This window comes from Cottoperca gobio, chromosome 20, assembly GCF_900634415.1.
Source record: "Cottoperca gobio chromosome 20, fCotGob3.1, whole genome shotgun sequence".
Lineage (NCBI taxonomy): Eukaryota > Metazoa > Chordata > Actinopteri > Perciformes > Bovichtidae > Cottoperca > Cottoperca gobio.
The window spans coordinates 8,828,041-8,855,598 of NC_041374.1; the positions used below are offsets into that span (position 1 = coordinate 8,828,041).

Sequence of the window (27,558 nt, forward strand, 5' to 3'; positions counted from 1 at the left end):
AGCGGTGACGCACGGGTAATTTCATGCCCCGGTGAGGGCGATGAGATGATGTGAAAACATGGCTGCTGAGAAAGGTTTTGTGCAGTATGTATGAATGTGTAACGGAGGGTGTGGGAGTGTACCATTTCTCCTCAGTGCATCAAAGACGACTTGGTAAAGGGGATGTGACATGGCAGGGAAGGAGATGAGGCCAAACTATGTCAAATGAGTTATAATGTAATGGACCCAATGGGCAACAGAAATACCCACAGAGACATGTGTAATTCACACTTGGTCTCCCGCCACAGTGTGTGCATGCAACAGGCTGATTGAGGATGAAAGTGAATCTGGTGGAGAGCCATCAGGAGTACGAGGGGAAGAGAAAGGTATCTTATGCCAGGAGAGGGAGAAGATAATTGCCTCGATGCAGCCTGGCCTTCGCATGGTTTAGTTTGACAAGGAACAGGAAAACAAATGTGGCGAGACTGCTATGCAGAAATGGAGAACAAAACTAATCAACTCAAGTTTTTTTGAGCGTAAAGAGAATGAAAAGACAACATTAACGCCCAGGTCAGACAGAGCAAGGGGCACCTTTCTTTGTTGAAGCCTAGAATTAAATATAAAAAGCAGTTTGCTGTGTCTTTTAGTTTATATTTGTTAGGCAACGAGCGAATCACCTGTCTTTAGTCTCTACATTCCTCCTCGAACAACACAAGGTAAAAAGGATGTTAGCTAACAGCTAGTAGTTGAGGCTAGAATTTGCTCAGATGTCTTGCAGATCGTCTCAGGCGGTTTTGAAAGTAAGCCAACGTTAGCATAAACCATTGCCACCACAAAGGGTCTCTAAAGTTATCCAATTGAACCATGTGGGAATAAAAGGCAATGACGTTGCACTTCTTCAGCTCTGAGTTTAAGTTTCCTTTTTTAACTTCGAGGCGTTCAAAACACACAGAGCGGAAAATGTGAAGCGCTCGGCAGCGCTAAAGCAGCAAAAAAATCTCATTGAAAACAATTACAAAAAGCTGCCCAGGCTGCTAAAAAGAGCTCCGTCTGATCTGGCGTGTTTCAGTCTCTCTGTCTCTACTTTAAAATCGAGACGACATCCGGAAACTTCTGTGTGTAAGAACTGACAAAGGCAAAGAAAGCTGTTGATGGAGATGTGGATCGATGGTTCAAATCAAGACAAAGTGGAGAGAAGGTCCTGATTTACTGCTCATCAGACAGCAGTAATGAACAGACGGTTTGGAGGAATGTGTCTGTGGTCTGCCTTAAAAAACAAAACACCGTTGTCAGCTTCCAATTTGAAGGGACAGAAAATGAAAGGGCTGTTAATTGCTGACGGTGACAAAGACACGTCAGATAATGAATCACATCAATCCAGATTTAGCTGGCTGAAATTATTAATAGTAGTTCCAGGAAGGATAGCCATGTCATGCTCTGATAAGCAAATGCGTTATCAAAAGAAGAGTGGGGGGGGGGGGTGTAAAAGGGAGGATTGGACAGCTTTCCAGATAATTTTTTCCAAGGTTGTGTAAACTCTTATTAGCAAGCAAAGTCAACAGTGAGAAGAGTCTCCCTCCCTTCCTTCCATCCCCGTCTCTCCATTTCCTCTCAGCACCATCCGCCTATCCCCCCTCGCCTCAACACGCACCCACCCTCTGTGTGATTCTTGGGAGGGATGGTAGGAGAGGTGGAAGGCAGGGATTCTGTGGAGGAAGGGAGGGGGCACGCAGAGTAAACTGAGCCTCCCTTGTTTCTTGGCACCTTGCAGAGTGCAGTAGAAGAAGAGAGGCCGATCAGGGAGTGAATATTGGATGAGTCAGCTGAGATACGGTGAAAGCCAAAGAGAACAGACCATGCAGGTCACGTAAGGACGCACTACACTTCTTATTTAGAAAAGTTGGGGACTGAGTCTCTGGTGGTTAGAGAGGTAACATTCCCAGAGGAAACTTTGGCAAAACATTGAGCAAGGCAGCTCGTGCTACCCGGTGGAACATCAGCTCTGTGCAGCTCCCAGCGGATTTCATCAAGGTCATCAAAATATGAATAACTCGTGGCTGAACATCAAACTGATGCAGAGGTGGCTTAATATCAGTGGTGGAAGTATTCAGATGCTTTACTTCAGTAAAAGTACTAATTCCACACTTTGAAAATACAACATTGCAAGTAAAAGCCCTGCATTCAAAACCTTACGAAACAGTATGTAATCAGCTAAATGTACTTAAAGTGATTGTTGATTGTGCAGATTTAACTCTGATGGGTATATTTACGCAATATTTACTGCTGGGTCGTCAGAAAAACAGCCTGTGTTCAGCTTTGTGACTATGCATGTTCCAGCTGATCCAAGAGGCTTTTTAAAGACAGAAAGGAAACTTCATCCTTCAGTTGGTCACAAACATCATCTGGAGATACATGTTTAACTGACAGGAAGGGAGGAAAACTGTGACAAGTAACTAAAGCTGTCAGACACGTTATATTAAACCATATTCACCTCTCAGGTGTAGCGGAGCAGAAGTATGAAGTTACATACAATGGAAATACTCAAGAAAAGTACAAGTACCCTCTAAAGTCACTACATGCTGGTTATTAAACTCGACTGTGAATGTACCGACGCACGCACACACACACACACACACACACACACACACACACACACACACACACACACACACACACACACTTTGCTAAAGTCTTAAGAAATGTCATGTTTTGATCACATCAGATAAGATGCTGTCAGGATTTGCATGATGCAGACGGCAGTGAGTGATTGGTTGGTTGGTTGGTTGGTTGATTAATTAAATAATAAAACATATACATCATGTGTTTGTTTCAGGAAATGTCAGAGCAACACAGCTGAGTCAGTCAGCTGCAGGTGTGTGATAAATAACTACAAGTGAAATTCACTATTTATTTAATGTATTGACATTAAAGTAATCTGAAGCTTGTTATTGAGCAGCTGGACCATTCATTAGCTCTGTACTGATTGGTTCAAACGATGCAATGTAACAGATGTGTTTTATATATATACACAAATATATATATATATATATACACAAATATATATATACATATACACACACATACAATAAAATGTAGCATTGAAGCCATAAAACATGTCTTAGGTGTGATATAACTTTATAAAAGTATTTTAAAAGGTTTCTGTGAAACTGTGTCAGAGACTTTGCTTAAAGACAGATTAATGGAGGGCTCCGTGTCCAGTTGGTATTTGCTTATCATTCAGGGTCAGAGTATCAGCAGTGTGACTCCTCCAGTTTCTCAGGACCTGATACGTCTTTGTAATACGTCACGACGACTCATACTTTCCCTCTCCACCTCTTCCTCACAATACTGACATCACAGGGTTATATTTGTCATGATGTTCTTCTCACCTCGAAGTTGACAGACAGGTTCCTCTTCAGGGCAATCTCGTACACCAGACTGATCTCAGATTTGCTGGCATCAGTGCCGTCCTCACTCTCCCCTTTTTCCTCCGGGCTCTGGAAAAGAAAAATATCAGGAGGTCAAAATAAGAAAAAGGGAAGATACTGATGGTTACGGCTCAAACTGTTGACACGTTTAGGTTTCAAAATGCTCTATTGTTCTGTAACACTAGTTTTAACACGTCATTTTCTCTGAATCACACAAGAACATCGTGTCAACTTCTCCCGTCATGTTCCTGATGCAGCAGCGGTGCATCATGGGAGTTCTTCTCTCATCCTCTCTCTGATTAAAAGGTTAAACATCAGGGGAGGGGTGCTGCTGTCTGGGCTAGACGAGGTGCGTGCGACGGGGGGTTCGGGATTCTATTTAGTTCCCTCCTCTCCTGTCCTCCGCTCAGTCTCTGACGGTAGGGGAAACACTGAAGTTTGAGTAATGAGATATGTTTCCTAATTTACTGATCAGAAGTTCTTATGATCTGTTTCATTTTGAGGTTTTTTTATAATAAATGAAAAGAAAATGCATCTTTTGCTATTAAGTACTAACAAATTCCAAACTGGGCACATTTCAAACCGACTACAGGGTGGATGTCGGCCAAGCTGCTGCAACGAGAAGCTGCTGCGATCTTTATCTGATACGGAGCTCAGCACTGCGGGACATACTGGTGGTCCTCTGTCTGCACAGGGAGGCCTCTCAAAGGGGGGGGTCCAGTAAATATAAGATATAACTCTCCGTTCCAACATCAAGAAGTGTCTCGTCAGAGAGAACAAAAGGCTCAAATGTGTGAATTCAATAAAGTATGAAAGATGCAGGAGAAGAAGAAAGATAAGGTCAAAGCAGCAGAAGATAGAAACACGTATTGTTTTTAGATCCAGACAGATCCAACATTACTTGTTAATATTTGAAGACATTTTTCTTATCTCTCATTTCTTTGGTCTTTGGGGAAGTTTGTTTTATTTGTAGACAGCGTAAAGGGAACTGTTCTGATGAAGGTTTTACTACACTCTCTTTTTACATCTCAAGTTATTGTAGATATTACCATGGAGTCTTTTAAAAAGGGTTTTTGATGGCACAAACAAGACAGCAAAAAAAAAGCTAAAAACAACGTAAGAAATTGCACATAAAATAAAGAATTAACAGACTTAAAACAAACAGAAAGAAAAATACTGGTATTAGATTTATAAGATGCTTACGCTATGGCCCGTTCTTATTTTATTTATATTGTACGACAAAATCACGGAGAACAGAGCAAAAAAACAATTAAAGAAACTATTAAATAGACATTTTTTTCAATCCACAAAATGTGATTCTGGACTGATTATGAGATAAATATCATTAAACATGCATCAGACGGACGACATATAATAATGAAGCCATTAAAGAACCTGGTTCACCCCATGAGATGGGATCATGCAACACGGGGCTTGTGGTGCCAATTGTCTCTGGGAATGCAGAGTGCTGTCTCGATCTTTATCTTCTCATGTCCAGCTCTTTGTCTCATTACGTCTGAATGGCTGCGGTCTTTCCCTTTGGGCTTCTTCCCTTCTCCTGCTTCATTGTGTGACCTGATACGATGCATGATTCATACTCGGAGATCACTTGGATTTCACAGGAAACGCACCTGATGCACCGGGCGAACGAGTCGCGTAGAGAGAGGAGCGTGCGTGTGCAATAATCCAAGTTCTTTATTATCACGTGAACATTTACAGACAAGCAGTCAATGAAAAGTGTTCGTCTCGGGCTCCCTCAGAAAATATGTAAAGAAAAGGGATAAAGTTATTATTTTCATTGTCGAATAATCTGCAGATTATTTTCTAGATCAGTTGATTAATGGTTTGGTCTATAACATATAAAACGTCCAAACTGATGTCTTTAAATGTCTTGTTCGGTCAATCCGAAGCCAAAGATATTCACTTTAATATAAAACTGAGAAAAGCAGGAAAGAAAACAGCATTTAAAGACATTCTTTGCATTAAAAATTACTTTAAAAGATAAATCAATTATATATATTAATATATATAAACTAATAAATATAAAATAAAGTGACAATTAAATGAATAAACTGAATGAAAATGCATAATTAGTAAATATATATACAGAGGTGTAAGTATATAATATATATACGACATGTTCTGCCTCTTGCCATGTATTTATGTATTTATGTGGACATGAGAGAAACACGAGTCTCGTCCATTCTTCCTCCATGAAGTGTTTTCATTAAAAGCCTCTTCACATATTCATGGTGACTTATCCCTCTGCCTCTTTTAAAGCATTCCTAATAATGTGTGTGATTAATAGTGTGAATCCCCTCTCGAGGCAGCATTAACAAACCGCCAGGTGTGAGCGTCCGCATCTGTCTGTGGGTGTGTGTGTGAGCGTGCAACCGGAATGACGGAGCAGCTCGGAGGCCTTCCTGTGACAAAGACGGATGGAGGGCTAAATGTGCTGCCGGACACAAAGTCCCGGGACAAGATGAGAGAAGTTTCTTCACTTTGACCGTTTGAATGAACAGAGACTGTGGGCGAACAGCGTGCTTCACATTCACTTCTCGGAATTATTTTGTAACGGGGAAACAGGATTGTGGGTCGATGACATGTCAGGAAATAGTGAGAAATGTCCGAACCAAAAGTGAATGTCTTTAAATTATTAAAGACATTCACTTTAATTTGATATCAAACAGAGAAATCTCCATGTTTGAGAGGCTGAAAACAGCATTTAAAGACTTTAAACAAATCATTTCCAGATCTAAATAAAGCCTTTATATTTATATTTCTCCTGGAAACGATGCAGAGTTCCCCTCATAAATACAGACTGTAACTTAAACAAGCGTCAGGACAAGAAGAGCACTTGCTTAGCAGGTCAGCAGTTTCATGCATGTAAAGCTGGAGGTGCTTATATGCATTTCCTAGAGTCACACACACACACACACACACACACACACACACACACACACACACACACACACACACACACACACACACACACACACACACACACACACACACACACACACACACACACACACACACACACACACAGAGCTTCACTGATATTCACCGCTGCTGTTCCTTCAGCTTTGACAGCCGCTGGTTAACAGAACACTTGTAGCCTGAGGGCGTCCACACACACGCACACACACTCGTACACACACTCGCACGGAGACAGAGTGACGGTCATGTACTGTAGACACAATGCGCCTCAATTTGTAAAGCAAGACTCAGAAGCAGCAGCAAACAAAGAGCACATTTATGGAGGCCGACGCCACAAGACAGCGAGTCTGGCGAGTGAGAGGAGCCAAAGCGTTTTGAATAACCATCAGCGATGCCAGGCGCGGAGGATGTGGGGTAATTTGATTTCCGGTGGGAGATGATAACAACAGTTAACAGCTATGCCTGAGGGGAAATTCTGCAAAGGTACTGTGACATTGGGAGAAGGCAGAAGACAAAGTAAAGAGAAAGAGAACATAAACTCCAGCCAGGTGCAAACTGCCAGGCGTGAATTATACATTATAGGAATTAGAGCTGCGGTGGATTTGGATTCAATCTGATGAAAGCTGGTGAAACATTCAGTTTAGTGTCTGCAAAAAACTCTGTAACACTCAGCAAATCCTTTGACTTCATTAAGGCAAGAGGTTTAAAGTGTGTGTGTGTGTGTGTGTGTGTGTGTGTGTGTGTGTGTGTGTGTGTGTGTGTGTGGTGACCTCGTATCAGCGTCAGGTGGGGAAGTGAAACAGCTCTGAGTGGGTGGACGGGAGGTTTCATAAAATTAAAATAACCAAGTATATTTAGATGCAACCATTTCAGTTTCCATATTATTATTTCCATTTTATAACTAAAATAATTCAACTTCTGTCAATCGAGGAACAAAACGTTTCATAATTTAAGCAATTTTCAAAAATAGCCTCAAATTCATATAATTTTATCAATTGACGTCATTATTTCACAATATTACAAAATTAAAAAGGGATCCTCAGCTGAAAACATGCGTGTCCCTATTTTGATAATCTAGAAATTATTATTTTTTCATGTACAAATTTCTTTAAATGTTGTTTTCAGCGTCTCAAATATAGAGATGTTCTGCTTTTCTGTTTTATATCATATTAAAGTGAATATCTTTGCACTTTAAGAAACTGGGATGGACATCTTTTGCTATTTTCTGACATTCTACAGACCAAACAAATTAATCTAGAATATAATCAGCAGATTAACTGATAATTAAAATAGTCGTTAGTTGCAGCTCTAGTGGGGAGAAATCTTTCATTAGACAGAAGACGGCTGAGAAAGACAACACGTGCTTGTTGAGCACTGACCTGTACAGTGGAAGCCTCTCTGTGTGTGTGTGTGTGTGTGTGTGTGTGTGTGTGTGTGTGTGTGTGTGTGTGTGTGTGTGTGTGTGTGTGTGTGTGTGTGTGTGTGTGTGTGTGTGTGTTTACCTGTGGTGGCCGTTCGGGGATGGGCTCGTTGCGCAGGGCTTGCAGGGCCTTCATGGCAGCGTTGTGTCTGGCTGCTTGGCGGGTGCGTCCCTCGCCTATGAACTCATTACTCCCCACAGACAGCTGCACGTAGAAGATCTTAGGGACAGGATAATGGTACCTGCAATAAAACAAACAGAGAAGAGTCACTTAAAAATACAACATTTCTGTCATTCCAGCTGCTGCCGTCTTTGTAAATTATTAAATCATTATCATGATTATTTACAGGGATCCTGCAGCTTAAAGAAAGTCACATTTAAGACTTTTTAATGCGATGGATGTTTGTTAAAGAAAAGAAGAATGGAAGGAAAATATTGTCTTAATTGTGCATGGAATGACTTGCATCTGTCCTTCAATACAAATATATATTAGTACTGCAACTAAAGGTTGTTTTCATTGTTGATTAATCTGTCAATTATTTTCTTAGTTAAATGTAAATATCTTGTTGTCACAAGCGAAGAAGTTAAACCCATTATTAGATTATCAAAGTAGATAACTGACTAATTAAAAAGCCAGTGGATTGGTCTTTGCAGCTTTAATGTGTATACAAAACAACAGAAGAACGTTTATTATAAAACCTGGTTTGGTATAAATATACATATTCATATAGAGAGATAAATCTACTAATATATGAAAAACAAGGCCTCGGACATAATGAGCCAAGTTATCAACTCGCACCGTTTACACTGTTCCCAAATTAAAGGCCCACCACTTCATCAGGGTCAATTACTGCACAATAGCCTGCTGGCCGACCGCTTGACTGATGTCTTGCTATTGAATCTCAGCTCAGGGATGCAAACAAAGCCCCGGGACAAATACATCTTCTCCTCTTTCTTCTGGCCCGAACATAGATTCCCCTCTCTTTCTTCGGGTGCTGACAGAGCGGGACTGAGCTGCCACCAGGCAGATTTAGAGGTCTGCGTGTGTGATACCCCCTCCTGGGTCGGGGGGAGAAGGGCTGAGAATGTCCGCCGGGTCGAGGACAGGGAATGAGAAATAGTGGGAAAGTTAACAAGAGAGGAGGGGAATCCAAACTTTTTAATATCCGTCTCGCTGTCCTCTTTCTTCTCTGCCAGTATGCACTAATATCCATACAGCCACCATGTGTGGGAGACTCAAACGCAGAGCGGCAGAGGAGATTTATGGCACCGCGTCTTGACTGGAGTCTGGTGCAAAATGTATTTAATATTTTCACGTTTGGTCAAAACATCGAGCTTTTAATGAGAGAATGAAAAGTCAGTAGTTAGTGAATGTGGTGGAGTTAATTAAAACAAGCGTCACAGATGTGTTTACAAATCTGATCAGCTTCAGCTTCACCAAAACATCCTAAGTGGCACCGCAGCAGCCGTGAGATGTGAGCTTTTAATACTTGATTGGAATTTGGGGAAAACAAGAAGCTCGAAAACCCTTAAAATAAACTGTGAGCTAATGTTTGACATGAAATGCTACAAGTCAGTTCTCTTAAAGGTGCAGCGACGCTAGCCCGGTGAGGCTGCACCGGATTAGCGCTGAATGCTAACATTTTAACTCAAAGAGCAGCTGAGGCTCGTGGGAATGTCCTCGTTAAACAAAGTGTTGGACACATTGTTTCATGCAAAACCACCAATAGTTGTTGAGTTCTCACTCAAAACCACACGAGTGGTTCCACAGAACCATCCGAGAAGCAGTCATTGGAAACTATTAGGAAAAGGGAAAACTTTATGTTGCCGAAGTCGGGAGAATTACAGAAACATCTTTTCCGTCAGAGCCTTCAGGAGCCGCCATTGTTGTTCATTGTTTAGAACGAACCTGTTAACCTGTTGTTAAGACATAACCTGAAGTCTGACCAGATGGATTTTATGTCTCATCTTTTAGATATATTTTAATATCTTATGATATTGTAAGAATCCAGTGGCCGTGTGAAGCGAGCCTCATGGTGGCGCTAGAGGAAGTTACAGCATCAACATCTTCTCCGGTGTTTATTCACTCAGAAGCAGAAATATCTTTGTACAATTAGTAGATGTTGAAATATTTCACTGGATAAAGTGAAACCTTAAACTTGCTGATGGCGTCGGGGATCAAAGTCGTAAAGTTAAACAGATCCAACAGCTGTTGAGCCATTTCACTGAAAAACTAATCTCAGCAGTAAGTTTGGTGAGAAGTGTTATCATAACTAAAACTAAACAAGTTGTAATAAACTGGAAATAACCTTTAACTCGACAAAGTTCTCCTGAATTCCTGTCACCGGATATACCGCCTCTTTAGTAACAGTAACTCTGACGAGATAACACAACACATCTGTCATTCCTCTGAACATCTCCCCTTCCACAATGACCATGAGTCAGCGTTTTACTCCCAGACTTCCTGCAGGTCTTTCTCCAGCCCACAGCCCTCCTCTCATCTGCCTGCTCTCAGCTCCTCCTGGCCACGGGAACCTTCCCTGGGCGGGGGCCTGCCTGGCCCTCGCACGTCAAGTGTGGCCCCAGGGTCTCAGAGGACATGCCAAGTGCAACATGGGCTCCGGCCAACGGCGCTGAGCCGAGATGGGAGCAGCTGGGGCTGGAGCACCGAGTACAGGTGCAGAGAGGAAGAGAGAGAGAGGCATAAGAAAGAGAGGAGGGAGACTGAAGGGGAGAGAAGAGAGTAAAGAGAGACGTGGAGGGAGGCCTGTGGGAGACCCTACTCCACAACGTGGGAAAGTAGTGGCTTACACACAAGCAAGTCAGCCAAGAACACAGGCGAGCACACACATCAGAAATCATGCAGACAAAGAAAAGGCAGAGAAATCACGTCAGCGCTCCGCGGTCAGTGCAGAAATCAGCACATGCTGGCTGGACCGGCCTGTTCTGTGTTATCAATTATTATTTGTGTTATTATTACTACAGAGAGGGAATTGGACTAGGACACCTGCAGGGAGGGTGTGGAGACATACAAAAACACCAGTGCGTCTGTGTGATGACGCGAGCGTGTATCTGCGGTGACTCAGGGATGAGAAGAAAGCCACTGATACCACAACTCAATCAAATGATAACTCATCAGCGTTTAGCGCTGAGGAATCAATTAGACTTTGAGGAACGAAGCGTCCCTGCAGCGCTCTTTAATGTGAGCCACGTTAGTTAAGGTTACTCCTTCATCTTTAATCATTCAAAGACTCGTGCGTGAACACACAGACACTTTCAAAGGCACCGTTTGAGCCCACACGCAGTCCTGTACTGGGAAACAGGAGATATGGTATTGCAATTATTACTATAAATGACAAGGGGGACATTTCGGCTGGAAACCATTTTCTGCTGTGGCATGGAAAACTATTTCCTTCCTAATTGCCTGTGTAGAGAAACAGCTCGTTCTCCATGAGGTATTGTGTTTGCAGCATATTTACAGTCACAGCAGCAGATACCAGATCATGCCTGATTGTTTCCATAGCTGCTTTTCTTTGCCTTCATTTGTTTGAGGAAATCCTGCATCTTTTTCAGCAGTTATGTTCGGTATCGATAGTGTTACAGAATTGCAAACACCGAGAGATAGAACAGCTCGTGTCGTAGCCTCTAACTTAACACATGACATTAACACGCAGGGTTCGACAGTTGTGGTGGAAACCACTTTAACATGACAGCAACAGCAAAACGTGAACCCAAAAATAAATCAGATTTAAACGTCAGCGCTGCATGTGCTCCCCGTGTGCACACAGGCATCTGGTTCAGAGATAAAGGTCCATTAAACCAAAGAGAGAGAACGGATCAACAAGCAACCTGTGACCTGCTGGATGTTGAAGAGATCTCTGAAGAACACGATAAAACTACAAAGTGCGGTTACCGTTTATTTTCATTACGAAGCTGCATAGTATCTTAATTACTCTAAATATAAGGTGATTAAAAATGGCAACCATATTTTCAGTTTTGGCAACGTAACGCTGATGAGTGGCTGCAGCCTGGAAACCACATTTCAAAGTTAGTGTTTGGCTCTGACCAGTTGCAGATGGTAAGTGTATAGAAAGCAGAGAACATTTCAACAGCTTCGGCTGCCAAACCCGTGCAGACCACAGCAATGAAAACAAAGTGCAGCACTTCCTCTTAAAACCTAAACCTGCTCATGAGAACTCATTCAATTACATTCGGTTTTCAATATATTGCTCGACTTTAATCAGATGGTGGTTGTTGGTGGTCACTCATTAGTCATTAAACATCAAAGGAAATACTCATTCAGAGAAACAAAACTGCTGAAACTTGCAGTTCAAGTACATCCAGCAAACATGTACTAAACCACTTTAAATGCAAGTTTTAAAGCAACTAAAGCGTACTCGTGAGCTGCTGTTGTACCGGGATGGACACACATGTGTTCTACAGCAAAGAGCAGCAGACTGGAAGAAGTGGGCCAAACAAACAGACAAGTAACAAGACAAGGCCCACTTGGACTTCCAAAGACATCTACTGGCCACACACGCAAACACACAGTTGCATGCATTAAACTACAATCTCTCTCTCACACACACACACACACACACACACACACACACACACACACACACACACACACACACACACACACACACACACACACACACACACACACACACACACACACACACACACACGGCTGTGTTGGGATTAAAAGGGTGACGGGGAAAAAGCAAGAACTTGGAGCGGCTCTGTCCACCAGCTGCACTTTCTTCTGTCTGCTGTCAGACCTTTACTTGTTTTCTCTCCCTCCAAACTTCCATACTTCATTCTGTGTGTCCATCATTGACTGTTTTCCTTCCCTTCTGCCTCACGCAATTGCTGATGTAGAGAATACACAGTGGTGTGAGAAAACAGTCCATGTCGTCAAGTAAACATAGTGCTCAAAACACCAATTGTCACGGTGTTTGGGGGGTTCCTTGGACCCTGACTGAGGTTAGAAACCACATCAGAGAAACAGATTCAATGTGATGTCAGAGCTGTGGCTATGAAACTATTTATTTGTCAGTAATTGCTCATTAAGCAGTATTTTCCAGTCCAGTCTTATTCATGGTTTCGTGAAGTTTGCGTCAATATTCAAACATTATTACCTCCGGTTTGAACTTCTGTTTGTTTGTCTCGCTTGAAGTGTGACGTATGGGCCAATGAATCTGTGGATCTGAATCTCAGGGTGGAAACACAAACAAAGTTTCACTTTGAAAAATGACTTCCTGCCTGGAAACAGATAAAGTGTTGTTTAAACGCTCTGAATACAACACGTCTTCTTTGTAGCATTCATGTTGTTTCCACATCACGAGTTAAAGCTCTAAAACACAACGAAGTCGGAAGAACGACTTCCCAACTTGGGAGATGGGAACATCTGAGGAGCACCAGAACGCAGCGCGGGCCTTAGCGGAGCTTCTAGTTGTGTGTTTTATTCTGCGAGTTATGTGCTGGTCGTAAAGTCCTTTACAATTAAACTTAATTATTATCATACAATGGAAACATAAGCGGGCTCAAACTTTATGCTTGTTGTGTATTTTAATGACGACATCAGCAGAATGTAATAAATGTGCTTATGTTACACTTTCTCTTTGTGCCTGATGACGACTTCTTCAGTCGACAGAAGTTTTGGCTGTTCAGATACTTTTTATTTCCCCCACCCCCCCTGGGTCAGAGATTCACCTTCATACACACAATAAACATCCTTTATTGTGCCGACAATCAATAATGCGTCCGCTCTCACAACTCGATTTATGAGTCTGTGACAATTCATAAAACGGTAAAAGAGTGTGAAGAAGATGTTAACAGGTTTAAAGTGATAATGAGAAGCTGTGTGTGTGTGTAATTTAATCAGACGTCCCCTCAGGCGGCGCTGACTAAGATATAACGAGATAACGCTGCATTTATTCTCTAGACCAGGGGTGTCCAAACTTTTGTTTTAAATATATATATATATATATATATATATATATATATATATATATATATATATATATATATATATATATATATATATTTTTTTTTTATTTTTTTTTTTGGATATATCTCAAGCTTGTTAACTTGTCAACACATCAACTAACGTTAGTTAGAAAATGTTATCAACTTTAATTGACTGAATTTATTGAAACATTTAGCTTATTAACATGAATACTGTGTACTATATGTGTTAACTCTCCTATAATGGGAACAGCGTTGCACTCAGTGGGAGCAGTGATGCTGCGCTTTGGACTGAAGGATGCTGCAGGTCAGGAGTAAGTTTGGTGTTTGAGATACGAAGGACCTCACAGAGATGCTGTCGCTCATTTTGGTTCTCAATCTGCTTTTGTTAACAGAGTTAACAGAAAATGTTTGCTCAGATGTTGAGCCGAACAGACTCATCATTCTTTGTGCGTGGCGTCTCATCAGAGGAAACTTTTCCAAGCTCCGATAGAAGTCGGGGAGGGAGAGAAGCTGATGTTGATTCTTCAGGGAATTATCGTATATAATTATTACATAAGTTTATATAGTTGCAGACTCTCTTAAACTTTTTCTGCATTAATCAGGAAGTGAGTCGAGAACAACTCGATTTCTTTCTCAATGATAGAACAATCTTGGAAGTGCTGACTGAATTCTGTCATGAGACGTGACATGAGATGAGAGACGTGATCACAGACACATCTCCGTCTCTTTCAAAAACAGATCGGTTTGTGATCTCAGGGAATAAAACCGCTGCAGCACGGAGCCGCGACTCAGCCAGCGCACATCAGAACGGTGGAGTGCGTCCCCGTATTCAGCATCGACATCAGACAGGAAAGCGTGAAATGATCTGTGGTTAAGTCCTCGTGCTCGACTTATGTTGTGCCCTTTAGACTCGTAAGACCAAGCAGCTCTTCCGTAACGCGTATCGTCAACTCCACGCAAAGAAAGTGAACAGCTGTGCGCTGTCTGTCGCATCTGTGCTCTCATCACATGCAATCAGTAAACATCTAAAGCACAAGCTTCATCTGACACGTGATGTTTTAAGTTAGCTGACAAGTCAAAACTGTGTTTCTGTGTTAGAACTAAGAAGTACAAAACATTCAAGCGCAAGTTTCTCTCTGGGCCTTATTCCATTATATGTTTAGAATTTGCTGCGGGCCAATTACGGGCCGCAGTTGGCCCGCGGGCCGTAGTTTGGACACCCCTGCTCTAGATAATAAACATCTAAGAGGTTTATGTGTGTGAATCTTGTTGTGGAGGTTTTGTGTCCAAACTGAATTGTGACATCGTCACAAAGCAAAGCTTTAACGAGATTAGCTGATTAGTCGATCGACAGAAAAATAAAATCGTCAATTTTCAGCCTCTCAAATACCAAGGTTTCCTGCTTTTTTCTGCTTTCTATCAGATTAAAGTGAATAACTTTGAGTTCTGGACAAAACAAGACATTTAAAGACGTCACGTTGGACTTTGAGAAGCTGGGACGGACATTTATATGGACCGAACATTTAAAAAGAGAAAATAATCTTCAGATTAATGGATAATGAAAATAATCGTTAGCTGCAGCCTCCATCTTCAAGCAGCTCTCCTTCTATTTTAATATAAACACAGTCTGTGAGCATGTGGTTCCCTCAGTCTGTCCTGTGTAACGCAGCTGCTGTCTCCTGCAGACTTACTCACAACAGCTATTTATCAAGAATTGCTAACAGACACGGTGCATAAAAACAGCTTTCATAACCGATTTTAATTAAATTGTCCGATCTGACAGTGTTCATTGTTTTTACTGTTTGTTGTGGTTTCAATTTTGCACATGAGATTAAAGCTCTCTTTGTGCGAGCTCTGTAATCAGCGTGCCGTCTCCCCTGGCTCACGAGAAGTCGGGGTCCCGGTGTAAAACGACCCCGGCTCTAATGTCACACTTTATTGCGGAGTCACAGTCGTAAATCAAGTGTTGTTTCCCTGCATGATCGCTTCACAGCACTGTAACCGACAGGTAGCACGCTACAGGAAGAGAAAAGGGAGGTAAAAAAAACAAAAACAACAAGGGCCGATTTAATGCCAGTAATAAAATCAGCCACTGGAAATGATCTGACTGAAAACAGGCATTGCGTGAATAATTCTGACTCCTTAAGCTCAGAAGATCAGTGAGTAATGGAAGACGTGCCAGTGTGTGCGCACATTCAATTACACATGTGTGCATTTATGTGACAAAGCAGAGAAATAAATAAAAAACACGTCTTAACCCTCGTGCCCTTCGAGTGCCAGCTGTAAGAGTCGACTGGCTGCAGATCAGTCTGTACTGAGACCCTGCGGCCTCATTAACAATGTTACACTGAGACCTGCTGCTTTATGTCCGATGTCATGGGGGGGTGGGGGGAAATTAACTACTTTGTTTAAAACAATCATGTGAATCTGTCAATGAATCTTTCTGCCTAGAAATGATTTTCCAGACATCTCCCGGGTAGAGCTGCAGCGAGGAGTCGAGCGACAGGAAATCAATTTATGGCTTAACGATCGAGGAAACGAGGCAAAACCAGTATGTTGGCATGGCGACGCATCAGTGTCGTCGTGATCTCCAGTGATTGGAAAGGGGGAATCGAACCCAAAAATCGGAAAACATTTTAATGCAAACATGTCTTTAAAAGCTTCAAATATTGAGATTTACCATATTAAAGTGAATAAAATGAGGTTTTCAAACTGATTACATGACGTAAAACACAGTTGCTCAGATTCCCCTTCAAGTTGAAGGACCACCAGAGAAGGTCCACCATCACTTAACAGAACAAATTTAAAAGTATAATTACACAAGAAGCCTCACAGTCATACGACCTGTGGATGAATACGTCCACCAGTCCGCAGCTGCTATGATCCAAAGTGTACATTTGTGATATTGCTCATCGCTACTTCCAGTGACACATCGAACCACCGCAGTGATTAGTGATGAGACTCAAACTCAGGAAAGTCCTCCTCATGAGTTCCTTTGTAAGGATACAAAAGACTTAAATGTGCAGCTTCTATCAGCATCCTGTGTGGTGATACATAAAGGACCAGTTTAAATGACACACAAACTACTGTAGGAGTTTATCTGGAGTCTGTTGAGGAACTTCACAGAACAAGTAGTCAAAGGACAGAAGCTGCTAAAACAGCACAGCTGATGCAAAGCAATGCTGTTATTCATTGATTTAAGGGACTAAATATTCTCTTTGCACTTTCACATTTAAATCAACAGAGCTTTCACGTCCATGTTGTGCTGCATTCCTGCTTTAAATACATTAAGACTTAAAATAAGTTTTACTTCACATGGATTCAGTGCATTTTGCTCTCTCTGTATGTTACTCTTCTACTCTGGACTGCAGCCACAACATTCAGCAAAGTTTTCCCCCAAAAGTGAAGCCAAAACATCTCGACGGCCCCCTGGTGGCTGGCTGTTAGTTTAGGGAGCGCTTGATTTGATCTGCAGCGGCGCTTTCTACGAGCGGAGCGCGCATTTTAAAAGTCAATGCTGTAGTCGATCATGTTCGTGTAATTGCGATGGCGATTAATCGTGCGGCCCTACTTCGTACAAAGTGGTCTCGGGACATTCAATGCATCAAGGCACCAGAGGAGAGGAGGACACGCAGGAATACACAAAGCTCCACTCAGAGGGGAGGAGATGAAAGCAGAGACCAGACTTCTGTGTCATTCAGTCTGCGGAGCACAAATCATTCTAAGCATTTGTTTATGTTGGGTCTATATTACACGCCCCCCCAGTCTCCTCAATAAAACGCTGATTTATGAGTTTACACCCATTTGTACAATTTGGACACATTATCCTTTGTTCTGGAGTGTCGCTCTGAACTGTCTGGGTGAACGCATCGGCTTCACTGATCTTCACAGATGCACAAGACGAAATGCAATAAAAAACTATTCCTATGACGTCTCTACCTTGTGGGCTTTGGCAGCTCCCTTTTGTTTTTGGACAGCAGTGATGATGGGATGGATAAGAGAGAAACCATATCTGTGGAATGTGCGAGTGGACGGACAAGCACACCGTATCCCGATTAGTGTGTGTGAAACACTGAGGCCCAACAGGCCAGTGAGTTATAGAAAAACACACACTCGAGAGGGAGAAAGTGAAAAACTGCGTGTGTGAAGACCTCGGAGGATACGCGATACCTGCATATAGGAAGACATGGAAATGTTGAATATAGAAACGTGCTCCGGGTTGGACCAATTAGAGACGACAAAGAGCACACACACCTGAGTGTGTTTTTATTCTGTGCAGTTATTCTGATGTCCTGCAGGCATGAGCAGAGGAATATCTTCCCATGGCAACGCTCTCTTTATATTTCTCTCTCACACACACACACACACACACACACACACACACACACACACACACACAGTTGTCATTGACTTTACACAGCCGAGAATATAAATCATTTTAACCCTTTATGGGCCTCGCAGCGAAGTGATGCAATAATCTGCTGAAAATTTGATAATTTCCTGAAAATGTAATCAAATTTGCATTTAACCCGATCGAAAACGTAATAAAGTAATAACTTTATTGTAATAAAATGTCCTGACTGATGATGTCATATCTATCAGGTGGGTCTTTCTTTCCAAAACTGATGACTTAATCATTTTTGATGGATAAAAAAAAGAGCTTTTTTCCTCAGAAAGTACACAAACATGTATAATACAGTTAGTGCCATGTTAACATTTGATTCTGATTTCATGTTTGGAAACTTTGAATGCTGGAGGAAACAAAAGTTTCACACTTCAAGTTGAAGGTCCGGAAACATCCAAACTACGATCTGGAAGATGCTACAAACGCTGCAGAGGTGAAATGTAAATGCTCATCATTACGAATGAAATGTCACAGAGCAAAGCGCACCCCCCCCCCCCCGCCCTTCAGCCCACTGCTCCTCCAGCTGACATAACGTTACCGTCATAACCAAATGGAGAGGGGAGGAGGAGGTGGGCGGCTTCAGACCGCTCCGCTTTGCTCGAACAGGGAAAGTCCTTTTCAAATTCCAACTGTGACTGAATGCAGGATGCAGGCACCCCCGCCCCCCCCCGGGGATCAGAGCAGCAGGTGGAGAGCTGGGAGCGCCGTGGATAGAGCGGAGGAGCCCAGCATGAGTCACTGCGGTCAGGTGCTCCAATGATAACACGGGAGTCGGGGTCGTCCACTAAAAGGTTGATGTAACCACATTTCTTGATAACAAAAATATTTTCATGATTCAAAAATCATTTATGTGAATCATTCCCATGAAATGTTTTACAGCAGTTCAGTCACAACTGCTTTCAACATATAAAGAAGGACCGCAAAATAAAAAGGTTTTTATATTTGTTGCATTACTGATTTCCGTCACAGTCAGAACCAGAACCAGACAACGCTGCACGTGCTTTTACTCGCGTGTGCACAAGCATCTGTTTTTATTTAAAGGTAGACACGTTAACTCTCGGGATGAGAATCGAGAACCGGTTCCAAATCGTTCTTATCAATTCTCTTTATCAATAGCAAAGAGTGAACATATGAAGTCAGTGTGGAAACACCGGGACAGTGTGTCCGCTGGTTCTCTCGTGTCGGGTCTCTGCAAAGTCTTTGTCGTGGCAGCAAGAAACACAAAACTAAAATAAATCATGTTGAGCAGGTTGAAACATTATTAAATCAAAACTCTGCCTTGATGCTGAAAACCTGTTTACACCTCACTTATTTCCACACAGGAATTAATAAGGGACTAATAAAGCTTTTATTCTTAATGAACTACAATAAAGTTGGTGCTGCTCCTGATACAAAGTGTGTGAGAACAATGGTGAGCGGCTGCAGGAGATGGATCGCTGATTTAAATGTGGACTTGGATGTGAAGGAATTATTCACAGGCCCTTCGCCATAAATAAGATTCATTAAGACGCTGATAAATGCTCATTTCATATTATCGCCATCTTTTCTCATCAGGGCACTTTCTGAATGAATCAATACTGGTCTCGGTGGTGATTAGAGCGCTGATGGATCAGAGCCAGCCTGCCCTCTTAATGGGAAGATTTTCCATCAACATGACTCCGGATCACTCTTATTCATCATAATAGGGAAGGACATGGGGCATATGGAAACCTTCGTTTCCCCGCAGCATCATTAAGGTGACTGATTGTGGATATGGCCCGTCACTCCGCCACATAGTCAGTCATAAGATGAGGAGAAATCATATTCAGAAGGTCTCGCTTTCATTAATCCAGCGCTGGACTACACGGAACGAAAGAGACCTAATGAAAACATAAGTGACCTTGGGATAATATATACTCCTGTGTCTTCACACACACACACACACACACACACGCACGCACGCACGCACGCACGCACACATCCCCTCACCCCTCTCTTCCTTACATCACGGCGTAAGAAAACAAAAGCCTGTCTCCTAGAAACTCATCCCCATTCGACATTGACAGACAGACGCTGGAGAACAGATCCTCTCCTCTCTACCTCCCAGACGTTTGTCTCTCCGCCCGTGTTTGTTCCTGCATGGATCCAACAGCAGAAGATGTGAGCCAGATGCTCGTCTGTCTGCTGACTAGACTCCGTTACTCAACACTGCAACTGAATCACTGACTTTCTCTGGCAACGTGTGCACGTTTTAAAAATAAATCCCACACATTTGGCATCGGAACACCTTACTATAGGACTTTAATGAGCCAAACTTTATTTAGCGAGCAAAACAGACATGTTTGCTTCTCTGGGACGAGAGCTTTAATAAACAAAGCTTAGATACGACTACAGGCTGCAGAGACCCTTACCTAATATGAAAACCTGTATTATATCACCACATTCCTACCTTGCCTGTTACAAAATGGGTGCTCAATCACGTTGGAAAAGCAGCTATAAGGTTTTTAAAATGTGGAAACACTGCCATCTGGAGGAGATCATAGTGGATGCTCATCAAACTAACCAAGATGAACACTGGCACTCAGGAACAGTGTGACACATAGCTGCGCTTCTCTAAACACTTTGCACAATATGTCACTTTGCCATAATATTTAGAACATCGATAACACCATAAACTACGACTATAATATTTATATCACACTGACATTACAGGAGAATGTGTCACAAATGATAAGCCTCCTGTTTAAAGATATACCTTTTAAAAAATGGAAAAATATGAACCAAGTTCTCTTTTCTTGGACACAAAACGTTGCAATTTTCTTAAAGAATTAGTCACTTAGAAACAGAAACTTGGGAAAATAGGGTCCAGGTTGAAAAACACTAAAGTTACCCTTTGACTGAGCGTCACACAGTGTACCTGGATTTCATGCTCGGCAAGTCAAACATCCTAAATAACATTCCTTCCCTGGGGGAGAGCGGATCATTAATTGCACCTCTGTGGCACTTTTATGGAGTTTTGGAAATGTCTGGATGGATCCAGTAAAGCAAAAGAAAACGAAGGGAAGAAAGAAAGTTGACAGAGACGGAGTGCAGAGGGACCCATGAAGGCAGCGCAGTTAACATGCGGAGGGCCGACTGCATCACATCTGAGCCCCCGGGATCAAAGAGACCTCAGCGCTCACCTCCAAAATGAAGCCTTTAAAAAGTGGATGAATTCAATAACAAGTTTCTCTTTTTAATTTGAACGGATAAAACGACGAGATATTCTTCCATCAGTCATGTGAAGTGTGTCCCCTGTGAAGCTGAAGTTACAGCTTCAGAGTTGATCCAGTAAAGTGATCTCACAGACGACTCCCGTCTATGTCTCCAAACTACAGGAAATACACAGACTGTGGAGAAGTACCTCCTACATCCACACCTGAAACCCTCCAAACTATGTCTTACAAGCTCAATTTAAGAGATCATGTAGAGCAGGAGGCGAGACAACAGATGTCTAACCTGCTGAGATCCAGATAAATACCGACTGTGTCAATCTAATTATCAACAAATGATGTCGTATTGCAGAAATGTGTAGTTTGTCAATTGAAAGAGGAGGAATAAGGAAATATTTATTTGCCTATTGTTCTTGTAAATAGAATTTGCAGATCTATCCAGACCAGTTGTGAAAAAGTTGAAGAGTCAAAAGACAAAAGTAAATGTGGGACTGGTTTCAAGAATGACTCATGGTGATGTTTCACTCTTATTGTGGAGACAATACGTGCCCCTGCAGCTTTTGTGTTTGTGCAGCTCACCTTTGATTGAACATCCCTCTGAAGTTGTAGTTTGCTCTGTAGTTGGGCATCGGCTTGGGATCCAAAGGCCTGTAGATCGCAGGCTCCCCTCTCTTCATGGCCAGACCGTTCAGCTCCACTGTGGGTGTTATACTGCCTGTAAGGGCGGAACATTCACAGCAAGGCAATGACGATTTAATAAACATTAAATACCGTTTTATAATAGCGTTGAGAAAAGAATGTATGGAATATTTTTACATCGGCAGATATATTTAAAGAATAGAATAAAAACGCAGAAAGAAATCGTCTTCAGTTTTAATATGTAATAAATATATTTAATATTTTTTTATATATTGCAGGAGCACAAATGTACTTTTAAAATTGTACTCTAACATGTTAAAATATATATTTTTTTTAATTTAAAAGAACCTCTGAACCTAGGAAATATTTTGAGTATTAATTTAATAAAATAATTTCTTTACGTGTAAAACTTTTTGGACACCTTTACAATCAGAGATCATATTTTAAAAAAATGGAAGATTTACCACAAGGATAGATTCTATAAAACATAACATATTATTTTAATGTAAAATGTTTCTTTGGTTGAGTTTTATGTCACTTAGTTATTTATTAATTGAACTAAATAGTATGATATGTGTAATGAGCTGAAGTGAATATCTGGAGGATGATGAAAGAAACAATAATGTTATAATATCTGAATCCTCCCTAAAAACGTTCCTACATGTCGTACGTGATGCGTGCGCTGATAATCCCCACGCTCCCCTCGGAGGTCTTTCACTGCTGCCACAGGAGGGAGGAGCGGCTCGTGGTATTCATTTGGCGAGAGATAAAACTAAGCCTGCACTTAGGCTTTATTGAGATGGTCTGTCTGGGTTTTTTATAAACATGGGTTATTTAAATAATCCAGTGGCTTCACAATTACACCTGGAAGCCAAAGTCCTGCAGGTGAAAACCAAAAACACTGAAACATTAGATTAATAATGGCGACGGAAAGGCTCGACACAAAAGCTTTGCCACGCTTCTTCTCCTTCACCTCTTTATAAATAATAATAACAACTTATAAATACACTTTCACATGAAGAGACGTCTCGCAGCTAAATGCTGCTTGCTCCACATAATGCACGTTCCTCCTCACTTCAGCTACACAAAGCATGAGCAGCAGAGGGCACTGATGCACCCTTAAAGGAGCAGTTCACACTTTTTTTTTATTTTTATTTTTTATATAAAGGTAGTGTGAGTTACTGGAAATCCATATCTTTAGTAATATCAGTGATATGATGGTAAAAGGAGAACAAAGCATTGTAGCTCCACTGATGCTGCATCCTGTGTTGGATACTTAAACCTCTTTAGCTTGCAGAGATCATTTGGACTGATGTTCATGTACTGACAGCACGTGAACATACATTTACGAGCAGTTAGAAGGTTAGAAATATCATCTAAATAACAAACTTATAAGTCGGGCTGTACCGAATGTAATCGTTTTAATATTCAAAGCTTCTATTGAGGTTTTTAAATGTCGGTCGTCATATTTTATTGACGTCATCGCCCTAGAAAATAAAAACAACCCTTGAACAAAATCCTCAATTTGAATTAAAAGAGTACCGGTAATCGGATTACATGAGAAGGTCTTTATTTATTAAATCAACTTTCTTTGATGAATATAACTCGTCCGTTCTTTGTGGGCAGCGAGCAGGAGAGCAGGATTAAACATATATTAGACATGGATTCGTCTTTGCACTCTCGTCTCTATATATTTGAAATATCGCAGTTTGGAAAAAACACTTCCCGATTACAAACATTAACTTTTACAGCTCGCTCCTCACTTAAAACCTGAACCTGTATAGCATCAGCTGGCCTGACACACAGGGGGTGTAATGGCTGCAGTACCTGGGTTGCTGTTGATGTCCACTTTAGGGGAGCGGGGCGCCGGCCTGGGAAGGACACTCTCGTCCAGCGCTTTGGCGGCTGTGGAGTGCTGAGCCTTTTTAATGCTGGTGCCCTCCGCCTCCCACACCTGCTCCCCAAGAGTCAGCTGCACTGTGAAGATCTGGAACACCCAGAGAGAAATTACCAGAGAGCAACGACATTCTCACCAACATCTCTCTGGAACTCATATTGTAGGAGCATGAACAATATGCATTTGTGAGAAGGACCCACAAACACGCATGCATTACCTCAAGAAAGTTAAACAAGAGAACAAATTCACAGACAAATAAGTTCCAACTTTCCCAACACTAGATGTCCTGCCACCATGACTGATATTGTAAATAAAAACAAACATTGTTTGGGTGTGACAGCAGATAGACAGTCCAGTATCTCTTTAAGTTAGTAAAAACCTCCCCCCCCCCCCTGCACAGTGTTTCTCACCTTAGCGTGTGCAGGGCCTCGCTCATTGAGGAGCTTGTACTGTGGTTGGATCCTGTTGAAACGGGCTAACTCATTCACCAAACACATTGGAGTTTTCTCTTTAGGGTTTGCCATGTTCTCCTGGGGCGGGCCTGAAACACAGCAGAATACAGTATACTGAAAAATATGTACCGGAGTAATTATCATTCATACGTTGTAGCATCGTGTGCAAATGTAAATACTTCATTATTTATTCAAAATAAAATAATTATCATGAATAATAAACATGGGCTGCACCGAATGTTTTTCATTTTTACATTTAAAGTCTCTTTTGAGGTTTTCAAATGTCTGAATAAAAAAAGAATCCTCAGTTTGAATAAAGTTCTTTATCGGATTAAATGAGTCTTTTTATTAAATCAACTTTAATGAATATAATTCGTCAGTGTGTGCCTCCCTTGTTTTTGTCCATGTTTTTTGAAAGGCTAAATGTAATGCTAAATGTATTGAAGCAAAATATTTGGTTCAAATTCAATATATTTTGGATTTTAAATGCTCGAGTTATTGGAAATATTTAGATCAAACGATTCTGAAACAATCTTCTGCACCAGAGTCTCTACTAATAATATAATACTGATCATATTAGTGCAACCTCATCTGTATCCGACACTGTGCACAAAGATTTAAACAGAATGATTAGAAATGCAAAAATAATAACAATAATTTAGAATTTGATTGTCAACGTTCTGAATGAAGCTTCAAACTTCTCGGTGCAGCCCCTCATGCATAATAAACTATTTAGTTGGCCTTCTACCTGGCGATGTAGCAGACACAGGGGCGTCCCCATATCCGACTGCAGGAGCAGGGCAGGCGGGTGTGGGGGCCGGGCCTGTGCCGTTGACGGAGGGCTGCAGACCCAGGGATCCTGGGCTGGCCATGGCCGTCGGGGGAACTCCGGGGGAGAGGCCAGGACCAGCCAGGGGTGCTGAGGTCTGTACTTTCACTTGAGCCATGCTCTATTCCTGAAACCAGACGGCAAATTTAAAGTTGCTTGTAGAGAAACACACTGATCATTACAAACTGCAATCATATCACTTAAAATAGACATCAATGTCATTAATGAAGTGCGCATCATTGAGCATGCATTTCTCTACACGTGTGCTCAAGCACACATTATTCCACACCAGCACACATATCAAGCTGCTCATTGTCATTTGACAGTTTTCTGTGTGAAAGGCCTGCAGAACAGACTTCAAACTGAGCAGCCCTCGGCCTATCTCACATTCTGATCCACTGGCAGCTAATACACCCAGACAATGAACCTTTATTTGAAGGAGCTTTGCTCATGTTACTGCTGCTAAGCTCCCCGGAAAAAGGAGAGGATCCTGCGATAGCAGCCTGAGCGAGACAATAGACGTTCAATCGCATTTTATTTGAGACTAAAGTGAGGTCCGAAGGCCTGCATGAAGTAGACACGAACAGCAGGGAGGGTCCAACAATCGGCTAAAAGTTAACAAAACACACATTAGCTTCTTTATCTTTCTATGGATGCATGCAATATTTTTGGTGAATGCAAACACAAGTCGGGGCCCGGGGCTTTGCAACATAAGTAACACAATATGCTAGCATGTGTTTTTCATCAACGAAAGATGAAGATAGTTAGTCAAATGTAATTCATTCATTTAAAAAAAAGTACAAACTATCACAACATCTTGCCAATATGGCTCAAATACTGGTTCAGATTCAAATGTGGCAGCAAGCACTGAAGGGAAATGAGGGAAATAATTTCCAGGTCCCCACAGGTCAGCACTCTGGGTCAGACAGAGCTGCACCCCTGCAGAGAGGCAGCAACAGACTTGCACTTGGACACTTGAATAAAATGAACCTGGCAGCTCCAGGAGATGGACAATATCTGCAATCACCATAATTGAGTGCACAAAAAAGTAAATATCTCTTTCTTTAGGCAATAGTTTGAATGGAGACAAGTGTCATTTACACAGTTTTCACATGTAAAACTGTTTTTTTCATGAGCTTCACCCTGAAATCATGATTACAGGTGTCTCCTATGTATGTCATTTGTTTATAGATGAGGGCCATTACTGGGCACGTGTAAACAACAGAGCAGTTGCATGTCCATAAAACAACTGACATCGACTGTATCCACAAACTAAAATGCTATTTTTACTTTGATATGTGACCTTAATTCATTGCATGCAATGTGTTTAAATCTGCACTGCTTCTTGAGCTTCTCGTGGTCTCAATTTGTCTTGCTTTTCGTTTCCTCTCTCACAGTAATATGCATAAATAGCCCGGTTGTGCCACACAGTAACTTGAACAAGGAGGTGGTGTTGGCTTGACTGACAGAGCTACAGGGCTGTCTGCAGCCCCTGAACCTACACTACAGGCTGTGTCCAGCTTAGCAGGAAGCTAACGTTACCAACGAAAAAACGGCATTTCCTGCTAATGTCAGCTCCTAAAAACAAACCAGCAGAATTGCCAAGCATGCATGCTTTCATGAATAAGTCGCTGTGGTTTCTCCTGATGAATATATAGTATCTAACCACCTCCAGTTACGCTAGTTTAGCCGGTTAACGCTCATCATGGCTGATCGGCCGAGCACCCCTATGCTAGCATCTCCATACCGCCCCATCCTCAACGAAAGTCTGGGGGATTTCAGTCCACAGCAACTTGATATACGGACAGGCGACAGCGTGACGAATAACCCAGAGACTATCTGGCAACAAAGGGACAAACATTTTAGTGTATTTTTTACCTTTGTCCAGGGCCAGACCCCAGTTACACCTCCGACATTGGCAAACACTAAAGAGAACTGGATGGTAGAGGAACACACCACCATATTTCTCCGGGTAAAATAATTTTATATGTCAAATTAAAGGCAAATGGCTGGTCATTTTTTATATTTCATTTATTAAGTTTGTGTTTCGTTTATGTGGTTAGTGTTAAGCATAGCATATCGTTAGCGTACCATCATTACGGTTTGAGGTGAATCTTGAATGAATCAGCCACCCCCGCGGTGAAAAGGAATGGTTCAGTCCAGGTTTGGTCGAAGCAGTGTAACTTTGATTCAGAACAAAAATGAATTTTTACTGAAAATACAATTATTATTATTATTATTATTATTAAGAGTTATTAAATATAAATTAATCATAATATATTAAAATGTATGACATAAGATATAGAAAAAATAAATAAATAATACACAAACAATTTATATTATTTTATAAACAAAATAAATATGAACATATTTAAAATCTATACAATAAACATTAATTATTA

The 27,558-nt window shown here is 41.6% G+C and overlaps 1 protein-coding gene across 1 annotated transcript in view; it reads right to left on the reverse strand.

The window, feature by feature from the left end:
* The window catches only part of stau2 (staufen double-stranded RNA binding protein 2), a 79,535-nt gene extending 52,595 nt beyond the window's left edge, over nt 1–26,940 (reverse strand). Inside the window, 7 exon segments of the mRNA XM_029457767.1 lie at nt 3,369–3,476; nt 7,850–8,009; nt 21,919–22,054; nt 23,806–23,965; nt 24,286–24,416; nt 25,076–25,283; nt 26,826–26,940. Coding sequence (XP_029313627.1) covers nt 3,369–3,476; nt 7,850–8,009; nt 21,919–22,054; nt 23,806–23,965; nt 24,286–24,416; nt 25,076–25,274 — 894 coding nt within the window. The 5' untranslated portion in view covers nt 25,275–25,283; nt 26,826–26,940.
* Nucleotides 26,941–27,558: the final 618 nt, after the last annotated feature.